General features: G+C 46.2%; 1 protein-coding gene across 1 annotated transcript in view; it reads left to right on the top strand.

Annotated features, from left to right (window-relative positions):
• LOC135905694 (dihydrolipoyllysine-residue succinyltransferase component of 2-oxoglutarate dehydrogenase complex, mitochondrial-like) overlaps positions 1-24,553 on the top strand; it is a 48,603-nt gene that overhangs the window by 10,413 nt on the left and 13,637 nt on the right. The window contains exons 3-10 of the mRNA XM_065436666.1: positions 1,356-1,398; positions 9,280-9,347; positions 9,463-9,537; positions 13,213-13,268; positions 15,329-15,440; positions 17,728-17,904; positions 20,721-20,776; positions 24,406-24,514. Of these exons, the coding sequence (XP_065292738.1) occupies positions 1,356-1,398; positions 9,280-9,347; positions 9,463-9,537; positions 13,213-13,268; positions 15,329-15,440; positions 17,728-17,904; positions 20,721-20,776; positions 24,406-24,514 (696 nt within the window). The remainder of the gene's footprint in view (positions 1-1,355; positions 1,399-9,279; positions 9,348-9,462; positions 9,538-13,212; positions 13,269-15,328; positions 15,441-17,727; positions 17,905-20,720; positions 20,777-24,405; positions 24,515-24,553) is intronic.

Below are 24,553 nucleotides of genomic sequence, written 5' to 3'. Positions count from 1 at the left end.
GGGCGCGTCCGGTGTGTGTGTACGCAAAAGGAGGACGCCGCAAGGAAGCTGTACGCGCGTCGCTCGGGGGAAACCGCAGTGGCCTCTTGCCAGATTACGTTCCAAGTCATGGTGTCTGCCTGCCATCTTTTTTTCTTCTTTTAATCCGAAGCACTCCGTTGTTTTTTTTTTTAAACGTCTCGCCGGCCTGCGCCTTTTTTCTCCCCGTGACAGCGCCTTTCTTTCCGATCCGTCGTCTCCGTTCTTTGCCCATCCGTCATCGTTAGCTGCGTTTGCGGTCATTTCGCGACTTCGTCTTCTCTCTCTCTCTCTCTCTCTCTCTCTCTCTCTCTCTCTCTCTCTCCTTTTACTTGTTGTTTTACTTTCTTGCGCTCAAACTTGCTTGCGCACTGCATCGCTCGGTACCTTTCTTTCTAAGTTATGCGAAGCATGGGCTAAATGTGCCAAGACAGAAAGTAAGTGCCATTAGTGCGGTTCCAGCTTCGGTACCGCGCTTCCAGTGTACTTTAGGTAACCCATTGTGGTCAAAGTGAATTCCGAGACCTACTCCCCCCTTCCCTCCTTCCGCCCCTCAACACGCGCACACACACACGCACGCACATACGCACGCGCGCACACACACACACACACACACACACACACACACACACACACACACACACACACACACTCACTCATTCACTCACTCACTCACTCACACGCACGCACACACACACACGCACGCACACGGTTCAGCTGAGCGTACACAACGACCATGTAACCCTTACGTTTGGCGTTGCTTGCGTACGCACGTACCTCTAGCTTGCGCGCAGGCTTTGCAATCTCTCATAAAGATGGTCTGTGGTCTATGAGTCGGTCTCTTACGGAGCGTGCTAGCGAGATTAAGCTGCCAACGGAAGCGTCAGGGCGTTCGCAAAGTGACGGGGGCATTAGGGTTGCCGATGGGCAAGCGTCACATTGATGAACTTCCTCTGTACAACGCTGCACAAGTGTCACTGACACTTGTGACAAAAGAGTTTAATTTAATTTAATTTAACTTAATTTAAAAAAGACAAAAGAAGTTTAATTTTAAGAGTTGTCAGCATCACGACGCGTACGGAACGCGCGACTGAACGTTGTCTCACGAAAAACGCACTTGGCTACGGAGGAGCTGCACACGCTAAAACTAAAGCTGTCTGTTACTGCGCCAACTTCGGCGTCACTCGAAGCCCAGAGGTTGGTTTGGGACCATAAACCCTTTGGCGTATTATTGGTTGGCAGCTGTAGCCCTGAAGCCTGCCATGCGGTGGCTCCGTTGACATTACTGATCTCGGGTAACTGCATCTCACGTAAACTTTTTTTTTTTCTCTGCGCAGATGCAAGAACGCCGAAGAGACAAGTTCACAAGCACACATCACGGTGAGTACTCCCTCTGGCGAAGCGTCCGCATCATGGCGTTCTCGTGGGTGGGTGCTGAAAATAATCTCCGCTCCTGTGTGGTTCTGTCAAATAATGGCCCGCTGTATTGTCACTGAAGAGAAGTTATTCCCCTCTGTCGCTGAGGGTTTTATTGGAGCTGTAAGAATAAAGAAATCAGATCTTCTCAGCAGTCTTCACGGCACCGGTCATCTGACTACACTTAGCCTTCCGCCCTCCCCTTTCTTTTTTTTTTTCTTCCTAATAGGTAATCATTGACCTAAGTGCGTAGGCTTCACAGCACATCAAGTACGTTTGTGGTGAAGAGTGCTTTACGGGTTCGCTCTTTTTTTTTTTTAATACTCAATCACTCATTACAACTGTTATCCTCGTTTACTAAAGTATGTGGGCTTCGCAGCGGACTGCCTTGCTTCGGATAAAGCCCGCTTTACAAGCTCTCTCTTTCACCTCCCCTCCCTCTTTCTTTACGCGTGTTGACGAAAGCGGCTAGGCTTCGTAGCAAAACGCTCCTGCTCTCGGTGAAGCACGCTTTACAGGGGCTTTGGAAGGAACGCGGCGCCCCCCATCGCAAGCAGCGCATGGTACGCGTGCAGTGTCTAACGTCCGCAAATCAATGGAAGGTGTGCCGGAAGATTTTTCAATCTCGGCGGATATAGATTGGCGAGATAGGAGAAAGACCCCGGCCGCGACGCTTTGCGCGTCGTCCCAGGAACGCATTTGTCACCCGGCGTACAGCGCGAAGAATTTCACTCTTCTCTCTCTCTCTCTGTTTGTTTCTTTCTTTATTTTTCTTTTTGTTATAGATTGTGTCGAAATCCCGGTTTTCAAGGACTACCGGAATCAAATCGAGCGATGAAAAAAAAATCGAAAAGAAACGCGTAGACTTGGCCGTGTTCATACCTTCTGTCCCCTTCGATCTATTTGTCCCTGCGACGCGTTCTCGGCGTTGCCGTCTCCGTGTATGTGTTTAGTTCCTTATTCTCTCATACCTGCCGTGTGTCGTCGTCGCCGTCGGGTCGGAGATTTTCAGCTCGGGCAGAGGCAGGCGAGCACTTTTTAAAGTTTCTCGTTTCGAGATGCCTTCGCCCGTTCACGCTGCCGCTGCGGCGTTCCGGGCGACGACGCGTTATGAAACCTGGCCGCCGCCGTCGCCTCGGTGGACGAACGAACTACTGCTACGACGACGATGACGAACAATGCAGGAGGCTGCCACACTCCGGTAGGTAGCGCGTCGAATAGAGCGCTGGCGGGAGGCGTAGGATGCGAGCGCAACGTTGGCCCGGGTGCCGAAAGTAGGAGAAGGGAGGAAGATAAGTGGGAGATCGCGGGGAGGGTGGAGGCGTTGGTTGGAATTCGGCGAGCTCGCTGCGCACCTCGGCGTTGGTTGGGGCGCGGGCGGGGGGGGGGGGGGGGGGGGGGAGGTGTTGCCGGTCTTACAGTTGCCCCTAATAGTGCCCATTGCTGGCTTCTTTCATTCATCCTTTCTTTCGTTCTATTTGTATTTTAACGCTTCTTACTTTATAATTTTGTTCTCGGTCTTGTGTTGCCTGTATTGCAGTTGCCCCTGATATTGCCCATTGCTGGCTTCTTTCATTCTTCGTTTCTTTCGCTCTATTTGTATTTTCTCGCTTCTTACTTTATGATTTTGTTCTCGGTCTTGTGTTGCCTGTATTGCAGCTGCCCCTGATATTGCCCATTGCTGGCTTCTTTCATTCTTCCTTTCTTTCGCTCTATTTGTATTTTCTCGCTTCTTACTTTATGATTTTGTTCCCGGTCTTACAGGTGTGTTCTCGGCCTTGTGTTGCCGGTCTTGCAGTTGCCCCTGATATCGCCCATTGCTGGCTTCTTTCTTTCTTTCTTTCTTTCTTTCTTTCTCTTTCTTTCTTTCTACATTTTCTTATTTCTTACTTTATTATTTTGTTCCCGAAGGCCGTAGCTGAATATAAGTTGTGAAAAAAAGAAAGGAAAGGCATCGCCTGGGCGCATTCTCATAGAGAAGATGGAAGAATCGAGGAAGGGAAATATTTTTAAAGGACCGCCCGCGGAACGGCGCCGCGGCGTAGAGGTTACAAAACGCTTTTTGAAATATGGCGCCGTTGTCGTCGTCGTCGCTGTATGTGGGGGACGCTTTTCAACCGGCGTCGCCCACGCCGTTCACGCCCGCGTACGGTATACCACTTTGGTGCGGAATGTCGCGATTCTTTTTCTTTCTCTTTTACTCCCATCTCCAGAGAACCTGGAGTTTTCCGTTTACTTCGGGTTTTCTTTTCTCTATTTCGTTACTTCTTTCTTTCTCCAACTGCTCGTCGTCGAGAGATTTCTTCTTTTTTTTTTCGTTCTCGTGAGATGGGCTCGGGCCTCTTTTTCCCGCCCGACTTTCGTCGGCTATGGGAAAGTGAGCGCGAGAGATAGAAATCAAGTCTACGTGCTTCGGAGAAAGAAAGAAAGAAAGAAAGAAAGAAAGAAAGAAAGAAAGAAAGAAAGAAAGAAAGAAAGAAAGAAAGAAAGAAAGAAAGAAAGAAAGAAAGAAAGAAAGAAAGAAAGAAAGGGAAAACGCTGGAAAGCAGGTCTCGTCTCATCATCTTTTCGGCTGCCGCGACGTTGCCGTCTAGTCGTGTATGGAGGCACGGGCACCACTTGTGCGCGCGCGCGCGCCCGGAATGCGAGGCGTTCGCGCGCATCCTCGCGCTCGCTCTGTTCTCGCCTTGCTTCAAGGCGCGAGGGCTCTGCGAGCGAGCGAGCTTTTCAGTTCGTAGTATACGCAATTTGCCTTCGAGAACATTCTTCGGAGGACAGGTGTATATATATATATATATATATATATATATATATATATATATATATATATATATATATATATATATATATATATATATATATATATATATATATCGTATGCGCGGGGCGTTATATGTATACGCGCTGCGCGCCTGCGGCATCTCGTGAATGGACACGCCGCGCTGGCTCTGTGTTTGGTTTCTTTCAGCTTGACTGGGTCTCCTTTCTATGTACCATATATAGTGTAGCCCCTCTCTGGTCCGGTAGAAATCGCGTCTGATTCTCAACGTCGTTGGTTCGAATCTCGACGGCTGCGCCCGGCGCTTAATGTGGACTCCACAGAGGAGAGTCGAACTGCCGTTAGTAAGTTTACGCTTCTGCGAAACGCGAAATGGCGTCACATTTGCAGCGAGACGAGGTAGCATTGTAAGCCAGAAAATACACGGGGGGGTGGGGGGGACGCAAGTTCCTGCTCCTCTCAGTGGCTTCGGCCCTGAGCTACCGAGCTATAGAGGGTGCGGGTGCGATACCTGGCCGCGGCCGCCGCATATTGCGGTGGCGGAGGAATCCAGGACGCTGGTGCGGCGTCGTGCGTATTTGGGTGCGCGTCGAAGAACGCCCGCGGGTGGTCAACGTTTATCGGGAGCGCCCCGTCCTCTACGGCGCACTTCATAATCACATCGAGGTTCCGTCACGCGTTAAGACCCCGGAATCGACTTCTTGCACCATCGAAGCGCGGTGTTGTGGATATTGACAGCGTCTGCTCGAGTCTAGCCTACAGTTGTTTTTTCCGTAAATTATAGGAATGCGTTGCATTCTGTAGGATCTGAAGGCTTTTACGAACGTTTTCGGCGTAACCTGTGTCCAGATAGGACGCTCCGCAGCGTGCCTTTACTTAAGATGGCTTGCACTGACGTAATCCTAAGCGTCGTGTTTGTGACCCAGCACGGTGAAAAGCTGCGTCCGTTACGTCATGTGCAACCTATATGTATTATCACGCCGGAAAGGAACGCGAAAAGAGGACTGTGTGTCTTCCGGTATGCATGATGCGCCGCCTGACAGGTTTAACCGCACTCGCCGTAGAATTTCTCGCATGCACAGTTAAGTTCTAGCGGCTTCGTCCCTTGCTCTCTCGTCTTCTCGACCGTCGCTCGCCATTTCAGAATTTCGATATCGTGTTGTCGGAGCGCGGCGAGCGTCTTGCTTTCCTGGGGTGTTCCTCGCGGTGGAGAGAATTCTCTCTCTCTCTCTCTCTCACACACACACACACACACACACACACACACACACAAACACACACACACGCACAAACACACACGCGAGACAACGGGTCGCGCACAACTGCCCGATGTGTTTATAACCATTAGGCCGCAATCGCACGCACACTTCTCCCATGCCAACGCTAACTATAACTATTTGAGACGATGTCGTTAGCTTATAAAGACGCAGCAACGAAACGGGCGAATGGTGGCCAACCGCTGTCTTTTGCGTCGTACATCTCTAGACATACGCCTTTCCTCACCAGCGCGCCGCGAACGTCGCTGCGTCCGAGTCTCAATGCGTGCATTCCACTGAACTGCCATGCATGGCGGCGATTTTGTAGCCACGCCTTTTTCCGATGCCATTCCTTTTCGCGATTTTTCGCGCTCCGCCCACGTTTATCAACGGGACCGGCCGGCCGTGAATGGTAAGAGTGGTATAGAATCGAGCAGAAAGCATCGCTACTAAATCGCAGCCTTGCTTGCGTTTCAGCATAAATCGCAAATAGTGTAGTGCGTAAGTGCATTGTAGATAATATAGTTGCGACATGCGCGGTGGGTAGACATTGCATCATATTACACGTTGCGATAAAGACACTTCTACAGCATTTCATTAACCGTAGCACGTTGTTTGTTTTTCTCCTCGTCTGCCCCTTTTGCGAAAACAATGACTCAACACATGAATGTTCGTCAGGCCTTATGGTTAAAGAAAAAGCCGCCGCCAGGTAGCGCTACCAGCACCATTGCTACCCTATGCCAAATGTTCGCAACAGCTAAGATGAGGCTTAAGTGTCTTCTGCAGCAAAAGTACGGAGACGACTCAGCGCATCTTAATGGGATGCCAAGACATTCACCCAGTAAAAGCTGTAATGAGCGTCCACTTTCCAGAAGCTCTACGATCCAAAGCGGGTGGAAGCATTAATTTGTCAGCGGTCGAGATGAACAAGGTACGTTTACAATGCCGCTGGGAAAAAAAAAAGCAGAGAAGATATTGATAGAACCGGGGTCGTTGCAGGCAAGGGCAACTGTTAATTATGTGGATAGAGTTGTTGATGAAGAGAGAAAAAATCAAGTTGAGGTAGGCAAGATGCTGGGCTGCAATCGGTGTATATATTACCTGATTAGCTCAAGCGTGCTCGGCGACTGTTTGTCGCCGCCCCGTTTCGTAGGAGTTGCTAGTGGAAATCGCCTACCATCGGCGTCTCCGGTATTCTTCTTACAACTTTTTTGCGCAAACAAACAGGGACAAAGAAAGCGCTCGTCCTTGTGTTTCTTCTATTCTTTGTCCCTGTTTCTATGCGCAAAAAATTTTAAGATGAATCGGTTCCAACTAGGCCGACTCGAAGTTATGCTTCCGGTATTCTGCTGTAATAAGTTTTGGGGGTGCGCTAAAACTCCCTAATGAAAACCGCACGACGTTAAACCATCGCATGGATCGGCGCGGCCGCCTCACGGAAAATTTTAGAAATAATAGTGGGGAAAAAGCAAAAAAAAATGTAGGAAACTACGGGAAAACGAAAAAGGGGGAAGAGAGCCTATTGTGTCATATGGAAGTTCTGGGGGAGGCGAGGGGGAGGGGGTGGAAGCGAAAGGTGCGAAGAAGCACACACAGTGTTGCCGATCGTATGGCTGTAACCGCGCGCGCGCGTTTTGCGACACGTACAACGCGAAACGCCGGCGCTACGCACGGTCTCGCGTTTTATCGTTCCACCCCGCCCCCTCCCCCCTACGGCCTCTTCCGTTGCGTCTTCCGTTGCAAGCCAAGCCCTCACGGGTCGTCGTTGGAAAAAGGAAACGCGTCATTGGAAAGCGGGAATGCGGCGCGCGCTCGAACAAGGAAACGCAGTGGCTACAACAAGAGAAAAAACAAAAGGTGGGGAGGGTGGTGGGGCGAAACTGCGTTATAAGGAGGGAGTTCCGTTCTCACAAACGCGAAGAGGAAGTAAACAGCCGTAAAAATCCGGCGGGCGAGGGGATGTTTTTTCGCGTTTTAGGCCTAGCGACGCGGAATCGCTCGCGCCGGTCGCTTTCGTCGTTAACCGAAAGGAAGAGTTATTGGTTGTGTAGCGACGTAGAATTTCTACCTGTGTGAACAGGGCGCGTCGTCTCGCTGTGCGGGGGGAGAGAGCAACGCCGCCGCGTTGGTCGCGCTGCTGCTGCTTTTTTGGACGAGATGCTCGCGTTTCAGCGTAGCGTATACATGCGAAGTGTTTAGCGCGTCCGGCCGTAGCGCGCGTCGTCCGCCGCTGCGACGAGCAAACAAAGCGAGCGTGGAAATTTTTCCGGCGTGTGGTGGTAAGAGTGCTACCTCGCCGCCGACGCTCACCTGAGCTTGCATTTTTTATTATTTTTCGAAGGAAACGTCTTCGTTCGTCCGGGTCGTGGCGGTGTACCGCGTCTACATAGGTTGTTTCGTTGTGTTTCCACTTGCGCGGGTGACGGCTCACGCTTTCCGCACGCTCTTTGTTTCTTTACCGAGAGGGGCGGGAAAGTTTGCCGAAAGCGCCGTAGCCGGGGAAACGGGGGCGCTCGCCCGCGCAGGGCAACAACGGGGCCTGCCGGATGTTTTTTTGCTGAATCCCGGCGTCAGCTGGCACGCGGTGGATGCGTATTCTGAAACGATCCACTTCACCTCGGCAGGGGCGTAGCCGGGGGGGGGGGGGGGTCTCATGCCCCCCCCCTACGAAATTTAACATAATAATTTGTGGGAGGCTTCATGGATCAGACATTTAACACCAAATAAGCAGAGTGATAAATTTTTGTGACCAGCAGCCGCAGCACGCTGCTTGTGCTCACAACTGAAATACGTGTGGTATTTCATGTACTAGAAGTACAAATATGCAGAAATAATGCATAGTTTAACATGACCTTTTGTCCACAAGGTTGCATTGAAATATGTAAAGCATTTATTATTTGAAGACATCGCAGATCAATAATGACTGAACTTCGAAACATACTGAGTGATACTTCTATGACTGCACTAATAGGTAGCACTTTGAGGTAGTGAGGCAGCACTGCGAGGTAGTGCACTGTGAGGTACTGCTACTGCACTACCTCACACTACTGAACTCACTTCAAAATGCTGCACTACTGCACTACTTCCACAGTGTTGCTTATCTAAGATGAAGTGGAGGGCAGGATCTCAACTCGTGCTTCTGTGGGGGCGTAGGTGCACGTTGAAGAACCCCAGGAGGTCAAAATTAATCCAAAAGCCCCCACTAGAGCATGCACTATAATCAGATTGTGGTTTTGGCACATAAAAGTCCATAATTTTTTTAGTGCTCCGGTGCTGAGTCACAGTTTGGGAGCTTCATCCACTAACCACTTGGTCAAATTGTGTGGATCATTGCACCCCAGACATACTTGCGGACTGTTGCCATTTGTGCATGAATTTCAAAGTCCACAACAGGCAGTACTAGCGACTATGTGAAGTGAATCGCTAACGGTGTGTGTTTGTATGGGAGAGAGAGGGAGGGGAGACATTGGCACGCTGTTAAGTCATTGAAGATACTCTTATCTTTGTGTATTTTTCTCACAGTTGCATGTCAGTGAGGGTAGTGTAAAAAAGCAGATTGAGAGTTACATTTGCATTAGAATGTGCCAGAGTTTATTAACTGCGTGAGTTGCGGAATTGGCATTATTTGTGCACTTCAGTCTAGTAAGAGTCAAGCAGCCATTAATCTTTTTTTCTGGGTTAATATAACTTGTACATATTTTCTGCAACTTCTGCTGTTACTAAACAGCCTGTTGCAAGAACTGTTGAATGTGTGCACATCGTTCTCGTTTTCTTCTCATGCTTTGTGAAACATGACTGATCATGTTGCAGATGTCTACCCAGTCCCAGCAGCTGGCACGTACACTACCTACGACACATTTCAACGACGTCGGCGCTTGGTGAGTACTTCATTCCATGTCACCTGTATGCCTTATGCCAAATTATTTCAATGTTATCATTGTACATTGTGTGAGAAAAAAAAAAGAAAACAAGCAAAATTAACTTCTCTTTTAGGCGACGAGTTTCGAATGGTCAAGTGTCCACAACTTGCCGAGTCATTGAGTGAAGGTGACATACGATGGATCAAAGGTTGGTGATCTGATTGTTTTGCTTTATATGTGAAGATGAGTCATGGAAACATACAATTCTGTGCTAGTGTCGTTGAAGCGTGAAGCAAACTGGCGTCATGGAAGGTTTTGTGAGCAGCCTGTCACAAGCAAGAAAAAGGCGGCATGCAAAGTGGCATAATGTTTACTGAACTTGACACGAACTACATAGGATATGAGTTCAAAGCTACTAAGCATCAACATTTAGCAGAAAAGATTATCAACAAGCTGGCACACTGACAACATGCATTCATCGGCTGTCTCTGGCCCCGACAGGATGCACGCTATACACACACACACATACTTCCTTCAGTGGTCTGCAGCAGGCTCTCTCTCCCCTGAGTCCTTCCACAGCTTGCTTGTGACTTTTACGCTTTCCTTGGAATGTCCACAGATGCCATAAGAGAAGTCCTTTGCCAGACGTGTAGGTCTTTAAGCATAGTATAGCCGTCAGAAGTAAAATTGATTTCATAAAGTATTGTGAGGTTACCTATCTCTTTCGCAGGAATCATTTATTTGGGTCCATTGAAAATTTAGTTTCCTCACATTTCTTGCATCTTTGGAATTGCAAGAAATGAACAGCTGTGTGGATGGATGGAAACAACTTGATCAAAAATCCGGCAAAGTTTAACGACGCGAGCTCAGCTCTCCGACGGGGGGACTTTGGGGCCTTGCCTCGTCGCCGCCTCTCAGGCCCGCTGGACTGCCAACTCTTGTGTCTTTAGGTTAGAACTGTGCAGAGTAGCGGCCTCCTTCGGCGCAAGAGCCTCCGGAGCTACTGCCATTTTAGCTCCTATGACAGCACACTCCCACAACACGTGCGAGGGCGTCGCTCTAGTTGCCTGACATAATTTGCAAAGAGCACCGGGGCGTTGCGCAGGGAAACGTGCCACAATCGCACCGGACTAGGGAATGTGTGTGTCTGCCGTTGTTGCCAGACGACTGCCTGGCGACGTTTCAGTTTGGGGTGAGGTGGGGGCAATATCCACCTGCCTGACTGGTAGAACTTGGTGGTGTAGTTATGTCTGGCTAAGCGTTCTTGTGTGTTTCGCACCAGGAGGTCCAAACTCGAAGAGAGGTTTCCGACTCTGCCTGGTGGTTCATTTATCGCGCAGAGCAGTGTGCTACCTCGTTGGTGGGGGTGGCGACATTTCCTGGGAACCACACGATCACGGTGCTATCAAAGTGCTGTTGACCAGCTTTCCTTAGGATCTGGAGAGTTTCGGAGGAAATGCGTTCCCGCACGTAGTTACGAACTCCGGATTGTGAGTCGTTAATAACTACCTCACAGAGAGGATTAAGAATTTTCATATTTTCGATGAGCTTTATCAAGGTTACAGAATGTGGACTCCATGTGAGTGCTCTGTACAAGAATGTCAGATGTGAGAACATAAACTTTTCTAGTATAGCACACTAGGAAAGCACCTATACAGTCGATTGATAAGTATGCCTGATGTAAAATATTGGGAGGAACAATGAAAGAAGTGAACCCCGCTACACGACGATGTATTGACACCAAAAGCAAACATCCAGTCATCTACCTGCCAACTCCTTTTCTTGAAACATTTTACACATAATATTAAAACTTGCAGCAGAGGTCTACTAAGAAGTGTTTCAGGATGTGTGCAACAGGTTTTGAATGTTGCTTTGATCAGTGTGTTTGCTTTTGGTGCACTATCATGAAATGCACAATTGAATATATGCGAAGTTCTGTAAGCTAGCTTTCCCACCAAGCTAACTTGCCCTAAGCAAGGTGGGCACATTCGAGCTAGTAGCACTGTTCAACCTGAGACATGCGTTTTCTAAGCTTGGATGGGGCGAATGAGGGAAGGCAGCATGAATGGTCTCACCAGCCCACTTGTTGACACCTTAATTATGGTTCTAACCCAATAGTGGTTTGGTCAAATTAGGTGTGTGGAGAAGTGCAATTGAGAAATTTTGCTATCCCCTAATGCGTGCATAACATCTGAATTGGTTATAATACAAGGTACAAACATATTACAGCAGCAGGTCCAAGAGTTTGACAAAAAACTGACAGGTCACCCTATAATTATATAAATAGGATAATTGAAAAAAAAGTAACGTAATTGAAAAAAAAAGTAAGTAAAAAGTAAAAAAAAGTAAATTGAGAAAAAAAGAGAACAAACAGTAATAAAAAGGGTGGGAATGTCAACAAACAATTACGAGAGAAGGAGATTTCATCTTATAAAAATATTGCAGTGCATAGTGTTAATACTACGCAGTAATAGAAGAGCAGAAATCTGAACAATCTTATAAACAATAAACACCAAAAATTGTAATAAATTTGGTGGAACTCGCATAACTCGATTCATTATGTAAGAAAAGTCTATTATCAAAACCAAATGAATACACTTTTGAGGCATCACACGTTGTCATCTTCATACAGAATTGAAATGAATTGCCTAATTCTGTAGCAAAACATTGCTTGGTACACAAGAAAAATAAACATTATGCGATGTTGTTTTCTTTTTTTGCAAGGGTAATGAATTTCACATTGACATGCAGGTAAACAGAGCTGCGAATTTGCCATAAGTAGTCCTTACTGCTGGCAAAAAAGATACTTATGCTAAGAAAAATCAAGTACAGTGAAAGCTCATTAATTCGAACTTCAATAATTCGAATTTATGGATAATTCGAACTGTACGATTTGGTCCGGCCAAGCTCCACAGAAGTCTATGTATAAAAAAGTCTGTTAATTTGAACGCGAGAAGGTTCCCTCACGGATAATTCGAACTACGCTCGCCTGGCACATGGCCAGAGAAGCGCGCCTACTGCCTACACACAAGGCTGTATTGCCTCCGAAACGGAGAGAGCGGCGAGAGAAGGCAAAATCGGAAAAAAATCTAACCGACGCGGGGTCAGCCAGAAGGCAGCGGCGGCTGCCGCCTCTCCGTTCTACGTAACCTCCGAGACTTCTTGCCCGTTGCGAATCTCGGAGGCTTTGCAAATCTTGTACAGCTGCTAATTTTGTGCGGAGATGGCACGGCAAGCTCCAAAACACAGCGAATCAAGTACGTCGCAGCTGCGCTTGCAATCAAGAACCAACGAACCAGGGCCTTCGCCACCTTCACATGTTCAGCGTCTTTGTCTCGGCAGTATTCATCGGTTGTGCACCTCTATTTTCAGCTTAGGAGATATTGGCCGTCGCGATTCATTAAGATGGTGTTAAGCCTCGGCTAACGTTCGTTTCGGTGGACATCGGTGGTGTGGCACAGTCGGACCCAGAGCTTCGACTTGAAGATGGCGTGTGCCCGCGGCACACGCCATCACTTTCTGACACGCCAAATTTCTGACATGCCCTACTGCTTCCAAATCCCAGTGTACTGTTGCCCTCCTTCACTATCGTTAGTTCGAACTTTCGTTAATTCGAACTGAAGCGGCTTCCCCTTGCGGTTCGAATTAACGAGCTTTTACTGTATAATATCTGTTAGTAAAGTGTTTTAAATTAATATATTGAATGCATTGAACACCAATAATGTATTTGGTAGTTGAAGATGGTTCTCTTAGATAAGCAGGTGATGTGATGTCGATGATCCTCACAAGCCCTGTATTATAGCTTCATTTATGCTTGATGCTTTTTGACCCAGACGCAAAGACTTAGTGAGATGTTCATGCACTGTTGGTTGCTGTTTTCCAGCTGTTGGTGACACTGTACAAGAAGATGAAGTCATCTGTGAAGTTGAGACAGACAAGGTAATGAGCACATGTCAGTATTAATGATGGCTGCTGAGTTGTGCTTTCGTTAAAATGCTAGCTTTGAAAAACTTGTCATAGGTGCATGGCTACTCTTTCCTACAGTGTCACTCTTTTATGGTAGTGTTTGATTGCATTAGTGAACTGAACTGTTAGTTTACCCTCTACATTTTGTTGTGTTGATCATGCATTCAGCGTAATGAAATACATGTGAAATTATATTCATAATTTAGTCATGAACACGAGGGAAATCAAGGCTGTTGTTTAGCAACTGCTGAGCAAATCTTAATGAAATTTGTCTTACTTATAAAGGTCCATTTGAATGAGAAGCAGGCTTTTCATTTAAGCACACCTTCAGATTTTAAAAAATGACGAAATTCATGAGATTTAGACAGAAAAAAGCACCATATGTGCAGCTTTGTAACATATTGCAAGTTGTTGTTTACAGAATTGCAACTACTGCTATTCTTGCAGCATTAATTATAAACATGATATTTAGCTTTTCTTTTTCCTTTCCCCACGTTTTGGCAATCCCTGTGCAAGTTAGGAAGGACTAAATACAAATTCTGCTTCCAGCAGTCAATAGGATTTGCCTTTTGCTTCTTAGTTTGGCAAGTAAGTTAGTTTGCCTTTTGCTTCTTAGTTTGGCAAGTTGCATTGAAACTGATCCATCAGTTGCCTAGGACAGCATTTGTGCATTTTGCATCTCTTTGAATGCAGAGGGTGGGGGGCAATGCTATTCAAAGGGTTCGACAAGCACTCGTGTTTAGTGTTTCAGTGCATTTTTGTCGGCCACGTCAGGATGCATTTTATCCGTACATCAAGATGTGTTCACTTTTGCCTCTGAAATTGTGGTTTCTTCATTTTGCAGTTTGTTTTAACAAGGAAACGAGGTAAATTCATAAGTACACTGATGAAAAAGCAGAAAAGAATGCCATTGCATGTTCGCACGTGAATGACTGAGCACTGTTGCAATTGAACATGCTGCAACGAGCCTGGCCTTGCAGACTCGCAGTGACGAAAGCACATTTCAAATGATGGAAAAATGCAGTACTCCAGTGATCAGAGCACACACGCAGTAGCAAAACAAAAGACAAATCAGTTCGATAACTTGCAGGGTGGAGGCAGTTTTATGAAAGGGATAAATTCTCATGCACCAACCAATAGCATGAAGTTACAAAAGCAAAAAGCCTGAAGAACTCTCTCGGAGAGAAAGCTTGGCAGATTAAGAAAAAGTTTCTCCTGGTCCGGGGATCTAACAAGGCGAACACCTTTCCGTGACAGTCGCTGTACCATCTGGTCTGGCCAGGAAGATAGAAGATTGCAGAGTGAGAGTCAATTAATCGTTGGAAGTGCATGGATACTGGATATGGCAAATCAGTTTTGCAGAAATGTGGAAGGTGGTGGAAACTTCCGGAACAAAAAAGAAAAAAACAATTTTCACTCAGCCAAGAGTAGCACGAATCTATAGAGCTATATCCAATAAAGCATGCTGCTGGGCCAGTTGGGGCATGATTAATTGCCATAATTGCGGCACAGCAAAATACAAGAGACAACAGAAGCAACATAGACAATTCAGTTGCTTCTGTCGGCCCTCGTCTTTAGCTGCGCCATAATTCTGGAAAATAGACCCATATGCATTTCTCAGAAAGTCTCACAATAGCAGAAAAAATGTATCTGGTCCAGGGATCAAACCTAGGACGAATGCCCTTTCCGGGCAGGCGCACTACCATCTGAGCCCACCAGGAGGCTAACAGATCCCAGAGCAAAGTTGAATAATGGGCTACTGCGAAAGTGTGGACACAGTTCTTGGGTTTTCTGTGCATCTTTCGTGGCTACTCTGAGGTAACTGACAATTCATCCATTTTGTGAACCCACGCTTGCAATGAAAAAGAAGGTACTTTGCATTTGCAACGAGAGAGCAGGAAACACCCCGAGACAGGACGACAGCAGTTCCAGTAATAGCTGTTTCGGGACCAGTCGTGACTGAGTGTATGCATCCGTGACTTATATGTCACTGAGGTGGTTGCATGCACTTGAGCGGTGCACTGTCTTTGCAGACTTCAGTGCCGATTCATGCACCGGCTGCTGGAGTGGTTGCCGAGCTTCTCGTCGAAGATGGAGCAACAATTCAGCCTGGCAAGGAGATCATGAAGCTCAAAGTTGGAGCTGGCAAGTACCCGTTTGGATCCCATGGCATTGAGCAGTGTTGCCAGATGTCACAGAGGAGCACTGCCCCATGCGTGTTTCCTTCCAGGACACGTGCGTGTTGCACTTGTCCTGGAAAACGATAGGCATTAGGCTGTTGATCACCGAACAAGGACAATAGCTGAGGGCCCTTCACACATTGGGATAAGTACCTGGCAGGACACATGGCTGTTACGTGTATCCTGAAAGGTACCGGTCATCAACGCATGAAAGGCTTGCAGCTGTTGTTGGCCATGTTCGATAATTCTGTGTGCAGGACCTTCCTTCTTTTTCTCTTTGTTGACATTTGCTGTTTAGGTGAATCGAACGTTGGACAGCTGTACATCATGATCGACGGTTATCGCCTTATCCTAGCCATTCTCATAAACCATAGGAGGTGTTATTTAAGCACATCTCCTTTGTCGCCAACACCATAACTTTCTCACTCAAGGCGGACAACTGAATTATTTTGAGCCAGAAAAGCAGCCCGTCTGAACACAGTGTTCCTATGTGGTCCCCTCCCATGCACCAACCAAGTCCAACTGAGCTAAGCTGCAGTCATCTGACTAGAACCAGCGTATTCAGCATGACATGGCCAATCGCCAGACAGAGTTCATTATTAAGTTGGAAAAGGGAGAGGAGATAAGCAGAGCAAGAGAGGGGACAACGGAATATTAGGCACATTGTGTTATGCTCCGGTGGCTTTTAAGTAGTACTTCGAATGCACTTTTCACGTTTGCTGCATTTCAGGCTTATTGCATTTTTGCATTTAGTGCATTTTGCATGTAGCATGAATGCAGGCACTTTGTCACTGTCAGGAACCAGCGCATTGAGCAGGACATGGGCCACTGCCTAGAGAAGGGAGAAATGTCATTAACAAGGCTCAGAGGGAGAGAGGAGATCGAAGACAAAGAGAGGGCATAACCAAACTCTAGCTAGGCCAATGAGTTATGCTCCTGTGGCATTTAGGCATTGTAGCAAATGAATTTCCACATTCAGCGCACTTTTGCATTTATTTAGTGCGTACCACATTTGCCTAATTTTGCATTTAGTGCATTTCACATTTATCGAAAATTCAGGCCCATTTTTGCTTGACCTGACAGGCATGTGGAAGAGTCTGCAGTTGTCTTTGAAACTTTGTGGAAAGCTTTGGAATATGTTAACATTATATTGAAGACCTTGGGAAAACTTTTTTTAGCTAGGCGATTCACTTAAAGATACTTGAGTTTTTTTTTTCCATTGGGTTTAGTGGACTTTTGGGGGCATATGACAGCTAAGCTTGTGTAGCTTTGTCATTTCTGTCCAGTAAGGAAGAAATTTGCTTGTTGTAGACGATGGATGTTTCGGTTTTTGATGTTATCAAACACTGCTTTAGTTTTTCAAAAATAGTTTGGCGTGGTCCTTGAAGGGCTTGAAGGGATGCTATAGAGGAACGGTGAATTAGCTTTGGTCTTAAAGCATTCCTTTTAAATCCTATTTTCATTGCTTTGGCAGCAAGATGTTGATTATTAAAGAGGTAAATGAAGGCCGAACTCTTCTTTGGTTCCAGAGCAGAATACTCAATGCCATTGTCTATGTGAGGCATCAAAGTTTTCAAATTATTTTCTGCTGTAGCAGCCATTTTTTGTGCTTGAAACGTTCCTTAAGCTTGCTAGGTGTAGTCCTTGGTTTGTTTGGAATGCAGTGTCATTATTCTTTATCAATTTACAATTAACATGGCCTGAGTCAAACTGGAGCAGGTATTTCAAAGCAAGGGGGTGGGGGAGGCACTTGTATTTAGTTTTTCGTGTCTTTTTCTGGCTTACCACGTCTCCACTGCTGAAAAAAAAAGTTGCCCCTTTTGCCATAACATAAGTTTTCCCCTTTCCATGACATGGACCAGCTGAGTTTGTACATGCTGTTCTGGTGAAAATGCCCAAGGGCAAGCTCAGCTCGTCGACGGCAGTGCCATGGATGAGCTGGTTTCGTCTCGGTGCTTTCATCTCAGTTTCGTCTGTGGCAGATGGTGGCACATAATCCGTGGGGCAGCACAAGCTGAAGCAGGTTATCCTGGCAGAGAAAGTCAAGCGTGCTGGCCCCTGGGGTCCTTAAAAAATTATTTTTCCATTTTTTGGTCAGCATTCGAGATGACAGCGTTGAATGGAAGGGGTTAATTCACTTGTACAGCTCCATTTATAACTCGTGTTTAATGTCCATTTGAAAGGCCTTGTCTTTCTTTATATATATATAGACAGCCTTAAAACCCTGATGAAACCAATTTTCGTGTTTTAAGGTGGTGGAGCGGCGTCAGCAGCACCTCCACAAGCAGCAGCGGCAGCGCCGGCAGCGCCAGCAGCACCGTCACCACCAGCCGCCGCCGCTGCCGCTTCAGGCGCCGGCGAAGTGCGGACCGTCAAGTGCCCGCAGTTGGCCGAATCCCTGAGTGAGGGAGACATCCGCTGGAGCAAAGGTACGCATCCGCATTCTCATTTGTGACAACATTCTCTTTGTGTTCGCCCGTGCATTTGGCCTGAGCAAACGGGTTTTTTCTGCACTCTTTGATTGCTTCGGTGTTTTTCTGGCAGTAAGCTCGAGTTTTGTGTGCAAATTTGGGATGATCCGTACTGAGAAAAGCTACACACTTTAAGCTCGTGGCTAAATCCGAGTTATTGAAGCACACGTGAAGTGTAGAAACGTTCTCTTCAGACAACCAGTGGTTCACTTTGAAGGAAATTTGTTGCATTTAGGGAAGAGAGCTGCATTCAGCCGACCATGGTGCACACAATGGTATCTGAGTGACAGTGGCGTTGCGCTGGGAAAAACGAGGATGTAGGTTGGATTTCTGGCTATGACTTCAGCATGTGGGGCAGTGCGTAATTCTCACCATGTGTGTGTGGACAAAATGCAAAAAATGCTCATGTTCTGCGCAACAGGTTCACGGTAATGAACCCCAAGGGGTCAACATTTATTTGGAGTCCTCCATGAAGCTGTCCCTCAAAATCAGATCATGGTTTTGACACATAAAACCCCAGAATTTTATTAACCTGCTGTTGGAAGCAGAGCATTGATTTAGGGCTTCATAGTGTTTACAGAACTTGATGAAAATTTATAAATAAAGAAATAACAAAAGAAAGGCTGAGACGGAGTCTGACAAACAGCTGCACCATGCTAAAAAAATCTCTTATGGCTGCCATTGTGAAAGCACTGCCCAACATCAAGATGCGCTATCTAATCTGAGCATGAAGCTGTTATCGAAGCTGAATTCAGTCAGTGATTGAGGCTAACAAGTGTTTTATACAATAGCCGCCGAAAACAGCAGTAAGAGAAACAATCCAAAAAAATTTGGAATGAATGCTTAGATTTTTGTGTGAATTATTGTTGCTATTCTCAAAGCTGGCATTATGCCAACTGCCTCGGGCATGCAATACAGCACTTAATTGCATGGACATCTAAAAGTAAAATGTTGCATTCTGCCCGAAGGGCAAACCATTGACAGTGATAGCAAGGTACTAGAATATTACGCGAAGTAAGGCTATTAGTTTTATGGGCAGTATAAACTGCTGTAAACATTTGCTTACCACTATCTAAACACGTGTAGTGTCATGTGATCAGAGACACAGATGAACAGAGTTCGCTCAATGGGCCTCGGGCATGCGCAGTCACAGTGCTGGCATGGTGAGAAGCTCTGACCAGCAGGGAGTGTGTGCGATTGTACCAAAGTGAGCTCTCTGGTCTGCTGCACCCTTTGTCATTTCGCTGACCTGCACCTCCAACATTGAGATCACATGACCTCCGACACTGGGTGCAAGGGAAGGATGCCGCGGCCTTCTTTGCTCACACCCCGGCACTAACCGCAGATCACGTGACCTCCAAAATACGGCGTTCAGGACCACACGTGGGCCTCCATACCCGGCATAGCACAGCCGCAGTGGCGCTAACAGAGACCGTGTGAATGCGCCTCAAGTCGTTACAAGTCACTGTGATCGTGCATATTTCACGTACTGCTCCTGTACGGTTAGTTGCCTGATGCACAGGTGGCACCAGGGAGACCCATTGCGCTATGTTGTCGTTCTGTATGCTGCCCTATACCGTTAGAGAAAGGGCAAAATAAAATCAACTGACACACACGTGCCCAACTTTGTCCATTGTGTAACAGTATAGCACAATAAACAGAATGATGTCATAACAATTAGCTCCAGTCAAAGCCTTATTGAGCGCTATGGTGATTTGTCAGGGCTATGTCGAACGCAGCGTGTCATCGTAGCGGGTTCCTTGCATCACCGCAGTGGTAACAGATCGTGCCACTGTTTTGTTGCAGCGAAATCAACATAATTTTTGTGCCATTTTGACATGCAATGTTCGCTTCAAATTTACTGTGGACGACACAAACGAGCAGTTCAGTAAAACCTCGGTAATATAACCCTCATTAATTTGGAAAATCTGATCATTCGGATTCGACCTATGGTTCCAGCAGGCGCATGCATTATTTTGTGCAATCAAACCCTCGTTTATTTAGACGCATTCGGCCACACATCGGTCAATTCAGACAACTCGGAGCTCAGCGAGCACGAAGCAGTGCAAACGTGCGACACAAAAGAACGAAAACAGCGCTAGCGTCCATCTGAAATGAAGCGGTGGAGTCTACGTCGCACTAGTCGTCGGCAGAAATCATACATAAATGACAGCAACTCCGGAACACTTCGGGCCTATTTGTACGTTTAAAGCTTTTATTCTTGCACAAACGGTTTCCAGCACAATGTACTGCAGTTCTTTATGGTTATATTTACCACCACATATAAACACTGTGTTGGCCGTGCGCCTTCATAACTGCGTAGTTGCTTTCCACGATCGCATCGATAGCCACTACGGTTTCATTCACAGCCGTTGCGGCAAGCAGTAGTTTTGTATTGAATTGTTGCACGTGTCAGCCACGTGCCTTCAGAAATGCAAGATCGCTGTCCATGATCGTGTCGATAGCGGCCATGGTTTCATCTATCTTGCATGCCTTTCTCTTCTGTAATGCTGCTTGCTTGGTACTTCCAGGTCATGAACGGCATGCATGTTATCAGCGCGTCATAACATTCTTGACGTAAAAGTAGAGAGCGCAGAGTTTTCAAGGAAGAACACAAGCAAGACAAATGACGATTGTTTGGGGAGCAGATATGCACCAAGGGGTGTAAATATTTTTTAGAGTGAAGGCATCATATATATGTGGCGCTCCTTTTGAAAAAATGCTTGGCATACACAGCTTCAAGAAACTCAATATGCACTTTTTGTTTCCTCCAGCTGTTGGCGACACTGTGGCCGAGGACGAAGTTATTTGCGAAGTAGAAACTGACAAGGTACGTTGTGGCCTGCCATGTTGGTGTGCTTAGTGCCAACTTGCTGTTATTTGGACATCAAGTCAAGCCTACGTTAATGGCACAGTGACTGTGCATGAATAACATCAAGTTTTGTGATTGTCAGCATCATCAGTTTCATATTCATCAAGTTTCAACAAATGCAAATGGCAACTGACATAGATCAGCTAAGCTAATTTGACTGTGTATTTAATAGTAATGACGCACTAGACTGTTTGGATCAACACTTTGCTGCCTTGTGTGGACAGTGTACTATGTATATGTGTGGTTGTCTTAAGCTGGACCTAGGTTTTTGTTCAAATGCTGCAAATTGGAGATTGCAAGATTCTTTGGATGATTGTTTAGTAAAACATTTTTTTTTCTTAAATAGCCATGCTTTTTCTTCATTTCCCTTTTACTAAAGCTTGACTACAGCTTCACTTTAGCGCTTGGTAACCCTTATATGAGCAGTTTACTTGGCGAATTCCACTGGTTGATTGTCCTGTATCCGTGAGCTGTTGCTTGGATTTCGCAACTGCAAGTCTGCCAGTCAAAAACAAGCTGCACAGCGGCAGACTGTCCCGAAAATTACGATGTGCGTCCAGTTTTGGAAACAGTATTCACAGTAATTCCTGTCTATTCTGTCTGTGTTTTTATCATTTTGTCAGGGCATCAGTGTAATTTCAGCATAGGTAACTGAACGCTCCCTACTTTTTTGTAAGGTTTACAGATATTGACTCATTCTACAATTTTGCAAGCTGTGTGTCAAGCTTTACAAAAAAGAAGTTTCGTTTACTACTGAAAATCTTGCCCGTTGGTCTTCCAACCGTGTGTTAGAAGTCTTTTTATGGTGCTAGTATGCCAGAGGGGTACTTGTTTTGAGCAAGTTCATACAGAGAGGTTCTTTAAAGCAGACGAAATTGGCTACAGCAAAGTCACTGAAACAGTCACTGTGACGTAAAAACTGTTAGTCTCTGCTCTTCCAACTTTACGGCTGCTTGTGTGTCACATCTAAATGTAAATAATTGTAAAAAAAGCGTGCATTTATCTCTCACAAATAAATTTGTGCTTGGGGCAAGCTCTAAAAAAAAATGTGGGCTATCCCCGTCCTTGTCACATCCGTGGGATGTTTACTTACCGAGGTTGGCGGGGGTATGCTTTCAGTGTCCCTGCCACTGTCACTTATAATGTTTGAAATGCTAATCAAGCCTCAAGCTGACACAATATGCAGCTACAAAAAGAAAATATGCTCAGCATTACATGTCAGTATTTAAATTGAGCACTAAAGTGAGACACAACCTTTCACTGAGCTGGTGATAGTGATGTGATGCGCCCTTGAATTTCCAGCTAACGCTGGGTCTCAGCGGCAGTGCAAGAAAGAGTACTCTGTCACGGTGCTAGATTCTTTGAAACGGCCCATGGAAGATACAAACATGTAGCTGTTTTTTTAAACATTTATTTTCATTTTCTGTTCTTTTCTGGTGTTCCAAGATTGGCTCGCTTGAAGCTGCATCCTTGTTATCGCCGACTTTAAGAATTCAGCTGCACATATAAGAAACAAATGCTCCAAGGAAAAGTATCCTCGCAATGTATCCAGGTCGCCCAGTGTAATACATTACCCTAGCTGCAAAGCAAGTAATCAATCAATCAATCAATTAACTAACTAATTAATTAATAAAAGAACTTGCTCTGGATTACCAGTATAAATTTCCATCATATTTGTTACACAAGCTTATGTTGAATTCCAATGGCGGAGTCGGAGCAAATTTTTCTGCTCGTTTCGGAGCAAGTTTGTTCCAATGGCAGAGTGAGGACGAGAATAAGGTGTTCCAATGAGAGAGTCGGAGGAGATTCAGAGCGGGAGTCACTCTGTGGAGCAGAAAAAGATGCTCCGCCAAAATCGGCAGAGTAGACCGGAACTCTGCGTGACGTATTTCCTTTACCACGTTTGTCTGCTGGGAGGCGCCACCGGTCACGACTCGCGAGGAAGCAAAAGCTGCTGCACGCTTGGCGAGATATCCATTCCGCACTTTAAAAGAAAAAAAAAAAACAGGTGAACGGCGCTGAAGAGGCAAGTGACTGGTGCGGTGGTGCTGGGAGCAAACGGCGGAAGGAAATGACAACACGCAAGGTATCCCGGGTAACTCGTGATAGAACTTCCGCTTCCGCCTTGCTCTGATGGCGCATGTTGTGTTCCACTCGCAAATCTGGAGGCGTTGCTCTACGCCAGAGTCGAGTGCTCGCTTGCGAAGTCCGTCGGCTGCTCCGACTCCGCCATTGGAATTCAACATTAAATTATGTATAGTATGATATAGTAATATAGAGAACACACAGCTGGTAGTAATGCCGATATATCTGAAACACTTTAACTTTATTTGGGGAAAGAAGTGGCTGGGAGGACGCATGTTAAGCTGACATCTCTGCATTAGATAATACAGAGACAGAAAGCTGAGCAATTTAGTTGGCATTCACAGTACGAAGAGGCAGGCATTTGTGTTGTCTTCTCCATTTGTCTTGTGTTCGTGTTTTGTGCGCCTGCCTTTTCGCACCATCGACACACGTTCACTGCGGCAGCACTTTTATTTAAAGCCTCTTGAATCCCGTGCGTGAAGGCCCTCCGATGGGTCACTTGTCATGTTCCTCTGGTGCATGATGTCCCACTAGTGAGTCACCAGGAAGTTTTGCTCCATTGAAACTTCCCTGAAGGTGCACCAAGATCACACCAAGATGGCACCACGAATTGTCAGACCAGAAGCAGCGAGAATTTTTTTCCTCTAAATTGATTTCTAGCTAAGGTGTCGCTTGTGTATGGCAGGAAAGGCCCCGCGCACAGCCACACGTGAGGCAATAGCTGCCGTGACCTCCAGTGCTTCCACCTTGGAAAAGCCAGTTATCCCGCTAAATTGTGTTTTTTAAATCCTTATATTTGGACGTACTATATCCCTGTTTCCCTAAATGCTGCCTAGAATCCCTAGAGCTGGCAGCACTGGGTGACCCACCAGTGGCCCACGACGCAGTCAACGTGTTATGCTATTGTCTACCTGCCGCGGCGTCTCACTAGCTGTAATGTTGCGATGCTGAGCTCAAGCTCACGGCTTCAATACCGGCCGTGGCACCCACATTCCTATGAGGGTGGAATGCAAGAGCGCTTGGGTAGCGTGCACATTAAAGAACCCCAGGCGGTAAAAATTAGTCCAGAGCCACTTATGTCTTTAATAACCCACTCTGCAGTTTGGAAATGTTAAAGAGGTGCTAAAAAGGAACACTACATCATTTTAGAATCGTAAGGTATCCTTTCGGGATTTTCATTTTTGCTCATTTTAAGGTAACAGGCAACCTATTACCATGAAATTAACTAAGAGTAGAAAAATTAAAGTTCAAGCTTGAATGTCTCGTATTAAGCAACTTATTAGAAAAGAAATTGAAACTCAAAGTGCAATTTTTAAAAAAATATTTGTCTCTTTAGTGTCCCTTTAAACCTCACAATGTAGTCTTTTAAGTTATAGTCTGGATTGCTTGGTGTAGTAGATCAGCTGTAATAGTAGCCAGGTACTTAAATGGGGGTTGCCTTTAACAGTGGACCGCTCTGCACCGTAAAGTACACGCATTTAACACACTCAAATTTTGTTCAGACATCAGTGCCAATCCACGCTCCGGCCGGTGGAGTCATCCTCGAGATCCTCGCCGCCGATGGAACCACAGTGCAGCCTGGCATGGACATCTTCCGACTGCAGGTTGGAGGTGAGACTCCATTTTTTTTGCATCTTCGGAACAAAAGCT

Source organism: Dermacentor albipictus, chromosome 7 (genome assembly GCF_038994185.2).
Source record: "Dermacentor albipictus isolate Rhodes 1998 colony chromosome 7, USDA_Dalb.pri_finalv2, whole genome shotgun sequence".
Lineage (NCBI taxonomy): Eukaryota > Metazoa > Arthropoda > Arachnida > Ixodida > Ixodidae > Dermacentor > Dermacentor albipictus.
The sequence above is the reverse complement of the archived record's forward strand: the minus strand, read 5'-3'. Positions and strand labels throughout refer to the sequence as shown.